This window comes from Psittacula echo (genome assembly GCF_963264785.1).
Source record: "Psittacula echo genome assembly, chromosome: 6".
Classification (NCBI taxonomy): Eukaryota; Metazoa; Chordata; class Aves; order Psittaciformes; family Psittacidae; genus Psittacula; species Psittacula echo.
The window spans coordinates 8,977,227-8,990,399 of NC_137743.1; the positions used below are offsets into that span (position 1 = coordinate 8,977,227).

The 13,173-nt window shown below is 41.7% G+C and overlaps 1 protein-coding gene across 1 annotated transcript in view; it reads right to left on the reverse strand.

Annotated features, from left to right (window-relative positions):
• Positions 1–13,173, reverse strand: part of ATRNL1 (attractin like 1) — a gene marked incomplete at both ends in the record, with an annotated part of 528,973 nt that overhangs the window by 445,485 nt on the left and 70,315 nt on the right. Inside the window, one exon of the mRNA XM_080620626.1 lies at positions 10,627–10,882. Within this exon, the coding sequence (XP_080476752.1) occupies positions 10,627–10,882 (256 nt within the window). The remainder of the gene's footprint in view (positions 1–10,626; positions 10,883–13,173) is intronic.

The window sequence follows — 13,173 nt, forward strand, 5'->3', positions numbered from 1 at the left end:
ACCCAGTCTTGCCCTTGACAGTGGCAGCAGGCATTTGGTCAACCTCAGTTCTTGTACCTTGTTGTCAATGAGGAGTTTCACCTGCTTCATCCAGTAACAAGTTGCTACTGTGGCAAAGCACACACAGATTTACATTACCAGAGTAACTATTACAGGTTACAGCAGCATGTTGAAGATGCTGATGGCAACAAGAAACCAGCCAAAGAATTTTCTTACCAGTGGAGTTCTCCCACCCTCTTAATTTGTTCCATTACCTGCTTTATAACACTACCATCACATTAGACTCTTTCTAGCTTTTGCCTTAGCATTTTCTAGCAGCTGCTGCAAATTTGCATGCTCTAACATCTCTTTTACAAGTAACAAATCCACACAATACAAGGTATAGTTTCTCATTAGCAACTGGCTAGTAAATACAAGTGGTTTTATACACAAAATCACAGCCTCTAATAATAGCTACATTACAAGCACACATATTCAAGTTGTTACTTTTCAGCTGCCCCCAAGTGATGTCCTGTAATCATTCATTTTTTTTTTTTTTTCTTCCTTTATCTCATTCTGCTCGAGGTATTCACTGTCAGCTCCTATAACTGAGGCATTGGGTTCCTCCACTTGTCTGTCCAGCTCATGGCAAAGCTTTGCAAACTGCAGGCAGCTGCCATGGACCTGTAGGTAGGACGACACAAACATACCCCCTCTCCCAGGCTATCAGCTCTTGAGAAGGAGGCCGGTTAAAGTGATTCAAAGGCATTCTGATGGAAAAGGAATGTGAAGCTACAGCTGCCTGCCTGCTTAGCAGCAGCCATAAATACCTGCTAGCAACCACACTTTTGCATTAACCCTTTCTTGCCCAAAATGTTAATCTGCTACCCATTAAAAACTTTTACACAAACCCAACAACAAAAAATACACAGAACACTGTCTGCCCTCAACACACACACACATGCATGCATGGGATCCCACAAGCAAACTCCATACAATTACAATATTCGAAATACAAAAAACAGACAATCATTATTTCCACTATACGGTCCCTCATACAGAACGTGGCGTAAGGACCCTGTGAAGACAATCAAAAATCAGCTCCAAGAAGCACCATCGCAGTGTGAGGCAGCAGGCTCAACTTCAGCGGGCGTCTCCGCAGAGGCTCTGCCTCCCCCACATCGCATGAGTCTTGGGCTTTTACACTGACCAAAATGCACACTCATTCCGATGCAGGTGGCCAGCCTACATGGGAAGAAGTGGTCAGCAATATCCATAAAAGTCTCCAAGGGTTGACAGAAACATGGATATACTTATATTTGCTATCTTCTAGTACATGTGGATCACAGAGAGACTATCAAATGAGTTGTATAGGGGGTCCCAAGTCCACAGTCCACAATGGTACTCATATAACATGTTCAAAAGCCTACAAGGGTTAAGACTTGTTCAATTATTTAAAGGGATTCCTAATAATGGTGCATTAAATTGCTCTACATTTTCACACACCCAACAGTTTTTCACTTGTGTACAATTAACTACCTTTTCTGACAGATCTACATAAGCATTAGCCTTAAAAGCAGTATTAGCTATCTGAAACATAAGCATGAATATTGAAAGAAAGAATACTCTATTTACACTCATGACTATGTCTGTCTTCATGCTTTTAAGCAGATCGCTTGGCACACCTTCGCTTAGTCCCCTCCCAATGCTCAGGAGGAATCTGCCATTTGTATGGCACCAGTAAGGGCTTTGAACATTCAAATTGAATAATGCGTATCTGCTTCTTCTGCTTCAATACCCGTCTCTGCAGCTCAAACTGTCCTTCAGAAATTCTAGGCATGAAACCTGGCTCGTGCCTCTTCATCCAGCCAATTCATTCGTCGGCAATGAGGGTGTTCTGTCTTCTTTTGGCAACGCTGGCTCCTTCCAAGGTTTCACCCATCGAGCTGGTACCCAACGTGGACCAGAGTCTGTGATTACACACATATATCCTCCACCAGTTAGTTTTACTTCCACAGGACCCTTCCAGGTACCAGTTTCCAGATCCCTATACTGGACCAGTATACCCTGAGTCTTATTCACATAACCTGACCCTAACGCTTGACATGTATTACAGCAGGAGGGTCACTAGAGTCTCCTACCAATCGCAAAAAGTTCATAACATACACAGCTTTCTGTATTCTTGCTGCCGGGGTAAGCCCTTCTTCCCCCGTTTTTTGTTTTTCTAACAATTGTTTCAAGGTCTGATGCGTACATTCAATAATAGCCTGACCTGTAGGAGAATGAGGAATACCAGTGATATGAGCAATGCCCCAGTTATTTAAAAATTTAGACAGCATTGAAGAAGTGTAGCTAGGTGCATTATCCGTTTTAAGCTGTAAAGGTACTCCCATAACTGCGAAGCAACCACGCAAATGCGTGATTACATGGTGTGTGGTTTTGCCAGCCAGAGGGGTAGCCCAAACAAAGTGCGAAAAGGTGTCGATAATAACATGGACATACTTCAATTTTCCAAAAGATGATTCATGGGTTACATCCATCCGCCAAAGTTGGAGAGGCTGGAGACCTCGAGGATTGACTCCAAGGCCTATGCTTATTGTCTGGCCCTGACAATCAGGACAAGAGTGTACAATGCCTGTCAGGGACAAGCCAAACTGGCAAACTAACATTTTTGCTGATTGGTGAAAGAAGGCATGAAATGCTCGGGCTTGTTGAGAAACATCTACCGGTGGTCCTGCCCAAGCTGGAGCAACTAATTCATCTGCTTTGTCATTACCATCACTAAGGCTCCCTGGGAGGCCCAAGTGACTGCGAATATGCATAATGAAATATTTACAGTTATGATTATTTACGAGATGTAACAGAGTTTTCAACAAAGTCCATAACCTGCAATTAACAACCTCCTGTAAAATTGCCCTCTCTAGACGTTGAACAATTCCTATGACATACAAAGAATCACAATGTTAAGCAGAGTATCAGGCCATTGCTGAAATACCACAACAATAACACTTAGTTCAAACGTTTGTAAGAAATCTGTAGAGTGACCAGGTATTTTGTTTCTTCCAACCATCTCCTGTTTTCCAAATGTATCTGGCTATGTGATTATTTCTGCTAGCATCTGTAAAAACAGTTATACCTGAAACAGGTCTGTCAGAGTAAAAGGTAACATCTTCATATTGGTTGTTTTTTAGCACAGTAAACAAGTTATGTGGCGGAAAATGTATGCTAACTTAGCCAACAAAATCTACTAAGACAGTGAAAAACAGTGCTGGACTACTGTGCCCACTCCAACCATATTTTGGTAAGGGGTAAACAAATTTGTGATGGATCACTACCTAGAATTTCTTGACAACGTTCACAACCTTGCTTAATTAAAAGGGCAAAGGCTTCCAATCATGTAGTAACAGTTTTGCGCAACCAGTAAGGTAAGAAGATCCATTCCAATATACACAAGGGATCCTTTTTCTGCAGATTCCATTGTGCCAACAGGCTAAACGGATGATACTGATTGTTTACAACAAACAAAGTTATAGATAAATCTGGGTTCCATTGGGAAGCATAAGAAGTAGATATTTTAGCCATAATATGGGCTAGGGCCTCATGCTGGATTTTTGACAGAGTTCTCTTTTCCTCTGTCTGTGGTTTGCTCTTCAAAAGAGGCATTAGTTCTGCCAAATCATTAGTAATTCCACATAAGGAACAGATCCACTGAATATCACCTATTGATTTCTGCATGTCTGACAAGGTTCTTATCTCCGTAGTAGTCTTCATCTTCTGGGGCCTAACTTCAGTTCTGGAAATAATCCACCCCAGGTGTCTCCATGGGGCATTACGCTGTACCTTTTCAGGTGCAATCACTAAACCTACTTTTGCCAGTTTGGAGAGGTATCAGTTATGGTAAAATCTATTGCTGTTGCCATGTCCACTTCGGCACTCCCTGCTGTAGCGGAGGGGATGCGGTCCAAACACTCTGATTTTGTGTCATCGCGTGGGGTGGCATCGCGCTCACATTCAAGTTTCCCAACGGAGTTCCATCTTTCTTATACTTCGAGTGACATTCAGTTGCCCTATGGCCATGTTTGTCGCATCTAGTACAATCACCTCTAAAACCTGAAGCACCACCTGCTGAGTTAGTTTTCTTTACTCTACATCGTTTTCTATGATGCCCCATTTGCCCACAATTAAAACATCTCACGCTCTTCATACCCACTCGATCACCTCGACCTTGCTGTAACAAAGGTTTGACAGCAGCAGCAAAGGCAGTAGCCATGTATTCTGCCTTTTCTTCGGCCGTGCCCACCTTAGAACAAGCGTCCATCATTTCCTGCAAGCCAGCAGATTTCGGTAAAACCTGTAAAATACGCTTACAAGCTGGGTTAGCATTTTCCATGGCCAAGGACATAAGCACAGATTCTTTAGCATTAGGTGCCAAATCAATATTCTTTTCAATAGCTGCTGTCAATCTATCAATAAATTGCATATATGGCTCAGTAATTCCCTGTTTTATCGATGTATAGGAGGGATTAGGTTTTCCTGCTTCTGGCACAGCTTTTAAAGCAGCTAAGGCCAATTGCTGCGCTTGCTGTAACACCTCGGTTCTCATACGAGCCTGCACTGCATCAGGGTGAAATTGTCCCTTCCCTATTAACATTTCAGATGTAACACCATGTAAGGGATCATTAGGGTTGCGATCCAAATTATCATCAGCAGCTCTTTCAGCAAGCTCCTCAAACCCACTTTCAAAATGTAATAGCTGCGAAGGAGTTAACAGGACTGAAGCTACCTTAAGACAATCATTGGGAGTTAAGACCATACTACAAAACAAGGCAGTTAACATTTGTTGTGTATATGGAGAAGACAACCCATATTGAGAAATTGCTCCCTTAAGTTCCTTTATGATTTTCCAGTCCATAGGAGTCCATTGGGTTTGTCCCTGAACATTCGTAATGACTGGAAATGCAGCAGGGATGTCAATTGGTAGAACAGTGCCGTCTATCATTGCATCTTGAATAAGACCTCGCCATCTCAAGGCAGTAGGGTTAGGTTGCAGAGGGGGCTTTGAGGGCGGTGGCAAGGGCGTAGCAAAAGGCTTAACCTTGTTTAACTTTTCTGATTCGTGCCCCTCTTGCTTTGCTTCAATTTGCCCCAATCGGTCTCGTAGGTCCCGTAATTTTTTATCTAAAAGCTTAGTCCACTGCCCCCAATCCTGGTCAGTTTTTGGCCCCGGTTGGGGCAACGCTAACGATGGTGTACATGGTACGGGTGGGTATAAATTCGGAGTCTCAGTGTCCTCCTCTGGATGTTCCCATTCTTCTGCATCAGGCGGTGGAAGGGCGGCGGCGGCGTAAAAGCGGCCGTCAGGGGCGGGGGGGGCTGTGAGGGCGGTGTGAGGAGCGGGCGGACCGTCGTCGACGTGAGGGGCAGGCGGGCCGGCGTGAGGGGCGGGCGGGCCGGCGTGAGGGGCAGGCGGGCCGGCGTGAGGGGCGGGCGGGGGAATTTGGGGGCTGGGCTCAGGGGCGGTAGCGGCACGAAAAGGATTCGAGTTTGGCCGTTTTGGCGGTCCATCATCCTTTTCAAAATCCCGATCACTAGTTATTGCTGCCGCCGGTGAAGGCATTGTCGGCACAGGATAGGGAGGATGCGCTGGATCCTCAAACATTCGCACTCTAGGGTGCACAAGCTTTCGAACCAGATGTTTTGCGCTTGAAGCGGCAGGCAGTTCCCCCTTAAGTACGGTGTCAGGTATCGGACTCACAGCAGCCGGTCCCCCATGCTTTTGTGAAGGCGAGTCAGAAAAAGCTGCAAAAGCAGACTTTACTACTTGTTGCTCAACCTTCATCGTGGATATAGTTTCTTTGAGTAACCGCCACAGGGTAGCTAGAGATTTTGCTTCTTTAGACCCAAGGGTAATTTCGTCCCACAAGTGTGCCCCGATCTTTTCCCAAGTCCCAAGCTCAAAGGCTTCGCCGACCCCCCGGATTAAGTTTTTCTCTGTACTCCAGAGCAACAACTTTTTTAACATAGAGTCATCATACTCTATCCCTCTCGTAAAGGGGATATGCTGGAAGAGCTTAAATATTGCTGCCTTTTTTTTACTCAATTGAGTCCCCATTTTAATCCTCTTCCGAACACTCGGCTGCTCACCTGAATTCCACTGTAGTGTGTCCCGGGCTCAAAGGCTCCGTAGGGTTCCGAGGCTTCTGCCTCCCGGGCTCAAAGGCTCCGTAGGGTTCCGAGGCTTTTGCCTCCCGGGCTCAAAGGCTCCGTGGCATTCCGAGGCTTTTGCCTCCCGAGCTCAAAGGCTCCGTAGGGTTCCGAGGCTTTTGCCTCCCGGGCTCAAAGGCTCCGTGGCGTTCCGAGGCTTTTGCCTCCCGGGCTCAAAGGCTCCGTAGGGTTCCGAGGCTTCTGCCTCCCGGGCTCAAAGGCTCTGTAGGGTTCCGAGGCTTTTGCCTCCCGGGCTCAAAGGCTCCGTAGGGTTCCGAGGCTTCTGCCTCCCGGGCTCAAAGGCTCCGTAGCGGTCCGATCCTGCCGGATCCCGGTCCTGCCGGATGAATCCTGGTCCTGCCGGATCGACTTCCCCGCGGCACCGCGTTCTTCGTTTTCAATGTGAAAAAGCCTGTTCGGGCGCCATTTGTCCCGGAAAGGACTCAGTCGGAGATCAATGTGATCAGACAAAGCCATTTATTCTAGAAAACTAACTCTTTATATACTATTTCTTAAAGTTGTTTTCACTAACTTGGCCCATTGTGATTGGATACATATCTGTGAGGCCCTTAACAACTAACATATAATTGGTTAAGCACAGGTGTGAGAACCTGACCTTCAAAGTTTTCCAACAGTCCTCAATTTAACAACTCAGTAAATTCCTGCTCCTTCTTATCTTGCTGGGATTCTCACTCCCAGTGCCTTGCTCCCATCCTCCTTCACCTTTTGTTGTTCCTTGGTTCATGTCGGACTCCATGTAGGCACTTGCTGATCTGGGTATGTGGCTGTTCTTTGCCAGAAAATCATCCACAATCCAGTTCCAACCCCCTGCCATGGGCAGAGACACCTCACACTAGACCATGTCACCCAAGGCTCTGTCCAACCTGTCCGTGAACACTGCCAGGGATGGAGCATTCACTATTTCTTTGGAGAACCCATTCCAGTGCCTCACCACCCCTACAGTAAAGAACTTCTTCCTTATATGTAACCTATATACTCTATATCCAAGAAGCACCTAAGTGTGGCATCTTCATTTCACTGCAGTGACAAACTTAATTTTTTGAGCAACCATGAAGATTATGATAACTTACAATCAAGGGGAAACACATGTTGCATCATAGGGCCATTTCTTTAAATACTATTTCAAAGAAACATTTTTAATCAAAAGCAACCTATAACCTACTTCTAAAGTCATAATAAAATTCAGCCTAGAAAACAGAACTATATGCTGCTAAACCAAACCACTCTTCTTTAACAAAAAAAATAACATCACAGACTTATTCAGAAGTTCCTTAATATATAAGGAGATTTATAAACCTCACCTAAAACAAAGCATCAGTATTATATTCACCTTCAGACTCACATTGAGATTCTTAGAAGGTTTATGAGGTAAGGCTAACCTAAAGGGACATAAATTTCTCTGGGGAGTAACCCAGAAAAGTTTTATGGTTCAAGTTAGTAAAATCATTCACATAATTCCCATACCAGGATTTATTGGCTCCTCAAAAATCATAAGTCTGGGTAGAGCAAGAAAGGACGACTGGAAGCTCTTTGTTCCTGCAACAACCACCACACCTTTGGAGTGGAAATGAGCTCCTGTGCTTTTGTAGGGTGAAAACCTGCCTGCAAACCATGCCTAATTTTCCAAAATTTTGACTTTGATGGAACTTGCTTCCTGCACTGATCAGACAACACCAAAGAAATTTTCAGGCCCTGCACACATTTGATTCACATATTTTGTTAGTAAGAACTACATAGCTATATGAAAAGCTAAGGAATCCACAAATAATTAAAACCCCTTTAGAAATTTGTTGACCTAGACCCCATAGAAATCAGGGTCACAGTAACTAAAGAAAGCTTTAGCACCATGCATGAGGTTCAAAGTTCATTAACAGGACTGGATCACTAGACGTTTCAATTCGTATGAACCGAAGGATAAGTCGCCTTTTCTATACCTCTTTCTTTCTATAGGCACCTGGTAAATGCTTGAAAAATAGCCTTCTTTAGGACTAGAAGTCATGGCTGATAACATTTTAAAAGAACAAAGCAGTACAATTTGAAATGGTTGGACTTGATGATCTTAAAGGTCCTTTCCAACCTAGCTGATTCCATGACTCTATGAAATCTTAAGGCAATCTATATTTTAAGAATAAGCACAAAGAGAACAAATTGGACTTTAATCTTTCTTTCCATAATGCCCTTTTATAAAAAAAATTCTTTCCTATTCAAGTGGGTTCACAGAAAAGCTTCTATCACTTCCTATGTCTTTTACGTTTCGATTCTGAGCTGCTGACGTTCCCCAGAAAAACTAGTTGTGCTTAGCTCAAACCACCATCTAGAATTTTAAGGTTAAAAATGATCCCACAGCTGCAAAACTGTAGACAAATGTTACAGCTGGAAATTCAGGAAAATTTGCCACAAAATTCATTTAACTTCCAGGGGAGGGGAAGGAAGGAGATGCAATGAGGTAAAATGAAACATGGGAATTAGCCACAGCAGAAATGGTTGTTACAGCATTATAGACCATGTTCTGCAAAGCATCGCATGCACCAATAATCCTTTATCACATCTGTAGCCTCACTGAAATCAATGGCTTTCAATAGTAATACCCTCTATTTTTACAAGTTCAGTTTATATTTGACACAAGTGAAACATATTTTCTCTACCAAACTAAATTTCTCACTAGCATGTGATGAAATTATCTCCTCAGAAGGGAGGCATAAAAACAATATAATAATTCAGACCCATAATAATTGCCAGAAAAAAAAAAGTGCTTTCTCCTACTCAAAGCTTATCACCATGGTATGAAAGGTTTGGAGGGTAGAGGAAGGGGAAAGTTGCTTTGTTTCTTTTAAACATGCTTAGTTATAATCTGTTTTATTAATCCTCCATAAATACAGTTTTAACATTTTAAAAGATTAAAGTAAGAACTTATACATATTTCAACAATAAGGCCTGCAAGAAAGAAAGAATCTGCCAGAAAGAAAGTGTTATATTACAAAGTGAATCACGTACCCCTTTTTCATAACACGTGAGAATAATACTGGTACTTCTACTCCAGACTAAATAAGCAGCACGTTGGGAAGCAATTAATTCAAAGTTAAGTCAATAGACATTACAGTGAATGAGCATGCAGAAAAACAGAACAACATATTTTTGGTTTTTTGGTTTAAAGGAAATACTTCCCTGATTGGTTAAAAAATCTTTGAGAAATTAAATTTTTTAAAAAACTATTTTAATACTCAAAAAATCTTATAATATTGTTGTGAAACATCATTCTAAGACCATAGTTTTATAGTGGTTCAATGTAGTTCAATCAAATATTGTAGATAAAGCACATTATGGTGCTGGTTCTCTTATTCCCATTCTCTTTTATCCTTTTTTTCAATATAGTTCTAAAATTTCAACAGTACCATCACAGCTAATGCCAGGAAGCATAAGAAACCGCTGAGTTTTGAAGGGATTTCCCCTGCATATAAATCTGCTTAAACAGTGTTTATATACACATACATACAGGCCAAAAAAAGTTAAATGGAACAGTTAAAAATACTTTATGCTTTGACATACACTTCTTTGATATTTTGTATTATGCATATAGTGGATTGCCTAAGTAACCAAGTGGCTCAGATCAATTCTATAGAAAACAAAGAATCATAAAAAGTAAGAAAATGTTACAATTTTAATTAGGAGGCATATAGCCATACCTTAAAAAGTATCAGAAGGTATCAATTTTCATGTTTATTCTATGAAAATCATATCATAGATATACTATGTGTTAGAAAAAAAAAAAAATCTTTATTTAATTCTAGTATTGAAAATCACCTGTAGGAAAAGCTTACTGTTTGCAAGGGGAATCCCAGACAGCTCTGGGAGGTTATCAAGAAAAATTAGTGTGCATTTACTCTTATTTCCTCTAGAAGCAACATGCACAGACTTTAGAGAGAACCCTACATACAATGAAGTTATTACATTTCAAAAAGCCAGAATGAAAATTTTACAGCAACGTTAACCTTCAAAATAACCAAGTAATTTAAGGAAGCACCGTACATCATATTCTGTTCTGACGTTTCTGATTTTTGCCCTATTTACTCTTTTTTAATGTACCTGCTTTGTAGCAAAAGCTGTAAGTCTTTGGTAAAAAAAAGGTAAGTTGTATCACAACAATAACCACAACGTGGAATTTGTGGTTTCAACCTTTGCCTGTTAAAGAGTACCACGGCCATGTACACAGCAATACCTAACCAAAGCCAGTATACTCAAACACGTATGAAATACTACTGCTTGACAAGAAATCCAACCTACATAATCAAAAAGAAAAAAAAAATGAGGTTACAATCTGCAAAATACAAATTTTCATGCTGAACAGGAGTGTTCTTCACATAGGAAAACAGTATCAGGAATTTTTCAATCAGTATGTGATAAAATTATTTGAAAGTGACTTACTGATGTAGTATTCTTGCACAATGCTTGTGTAACCATATATGGCTGAATATCCGAAAATTATGATCATAACCACATCTCTGCTGTCCAGCTCTACTATGTGCGCTGAATGACCTTCCACAGCATATTGCTGGCCATGTACAAGTACTGCAGGAGTTCTGGCACTCCACGTTTGACTGTGTATGTTGAAAATCCACAGCTCATCAGTAACATTGCCATTATTTGCTTCAATTTTGCCTCCATACATGTAGATTTCTTCCTGTAAAAATTGGAGGGGAGAGAAGAGAAAGCAAATAATGGATTACAGAAAGATAACATCTGAACTACATATTTCTGTGCTACGTAGTATTTCATAACTGAACTATCTGATTTCGATCTTAACACTTAATCTTACATTGACTAGCTCGGTATCAGACACTAATCCCAGGCAATGATATTTAAACTAAACCAACAATGATGATAAGGAGACTATTTCTCTGAAAAATAAACCTAGCCATGAAAATGACACCAAAATGAATCTCAACCAGATTACTTCAAGCAGAAAAACTTTAATTACATGGCTCTTCTAATCCATCCTGCAGCATTCTATTAAAAAAGGAAGAAAAAAAAAAAAAACCCACACTAAACAGAAAGGATATTATATTGTTTTCTTAAGGAACAGTTCACAGAACTAAAATGTGATTTTCCACACATACAGTCTATGGGGATTTCATTCAGCACATGCAGAAGAGAGCATATTCTTTCCTAATAGCAAAGTAACTTAAGTCCTGAGAAAATTCACAGTCATCAGAGCCCAAAGAAAAGGGACAATGTTTATATAGCATCCTCTTGGGCACATACGCTAAAATCAAATCTCATAGGGAAGTACTTCGAGTTCTTTTAAAGGGAAGTAAAACAGATTTTCTAGACTTCATGAACCACATACCTCAAACAGCAATGCCATCTGGTTTGATAAGTCATAAAAGATTTACTTAAATATTGACTGAAAGCAAATCCTACTAAATCTCAGACTTCATCTAGAGTTGCAAACCAAGGCATACAAAGTCACAAAACAAATTCCAGCTTGTTAGTTTCAGACTGCCTCAAGGACAGTTTGTCCTGGGTAGAAAAAACTGCCTCTGGTTCTGAGAATAACTAGTTTTTGCTAGGACATACTAGAACCCACATGCACTCCGCATCCCATCTGCATAGTGTTTGTACTGTTTGCAGTTGTCTTCTGCATACAACAACGCAATATTCTACCCCAAATTCAGTCTTACCTGGCTAAAAAAAACAAAGGAAAGTCCAACCTTAGAACATCTGGCAAAGTTTTGCTTGGCACGGAATACTGAGCCTCAGAAAATGAGACTAGAAAATACAGTAAGACGTAACGTAAGAAGTCTGGATCAACCATGCAGAAATTTCAGACTTGTACAAAGAGCTGATGGGATCTAAATAGAAATGTAAACTGCATACTATTATCATCATACACATCAAGGAAGATGAACTCAAACGCAGGAATGTCAAATATCAGTAGAATGACAATCTATTCAGTCCAGAAAAACAAAGGCTTGTGAAGGTTATAATGCCATAAATAATACCTGCGCTTGATGGTAAACCACAGAGTCCAGGACCAAACGAAAAACTCCCTCATTACTCAAAGATTAGTCAGTAAGCAACTGATCAAATTGTCTGACCTGTTTGCAAGAGAACACTTGAAATTTCTACAAGTTTCAACTGTTTTGTTTTGTTTTCATTTGAGGCAGGTAAACATTTCTTGATCTGGAATTTATATCACTTCTATGCACTGATACTCTGTATTACTGATTAGTTTGGATGGTGGTGTACGACCAAAAGGTGTTCACATCCTTCAGTATGAACTTGTAATAGGATTAGATCATAGAATCATAGAACAGTAAGGGTTGGAAAGGACCTTAAGATCATCCAGTTCCAACCCCCCTGCCATGGGCAGGGACAACTCACACTAAACCATGGCCCCTGGCCTTGAACACCACCAAGGATGGAGCACTCACAACCTCCCTGGGCAACCCATTCCAGTGCCTCACCACCCTCACAGTAAAGAATTTCTTCCTTAGATCCAATCTAAACTTCCCCTGTTTAAGTTTGAACCCGTTACCCCTTGTCCTGTCACTACAGTCCCTGATGAATAGTCCATCCCCAGCATCCTTGTAGGCCCCCTCAGATACTGGAAGGCTGCTATGAGGTCTCCACGCAGCCTTCTCTTCTCCAGGCTGAACAGTCCCAACTTTCTCAGCCTGTCTTCATACGGGAGGTGCTCCAGTCCCCTGATCATCCTTGTGGCCCTCCTCTGGACTTGTTCCAACAGTTCCATGTCCTTTTTATGTTGAGGACACCAGAACTGCACACAATACTCCAAGGGAGGCCTCACGAGAGCAGAGTAGAGGGGCAGGATCACCTCCTTCGACCTGCTGGTCACGCTCCTTTTGATGCAGCCCAGGATACGGTTGGCTTTCTGGGCTGCAAGTGCACACTGAAGTCAGCTCATGTTCATTTGCTCATCGACCAACACTTCCAAGTGTTTCTCTGCAC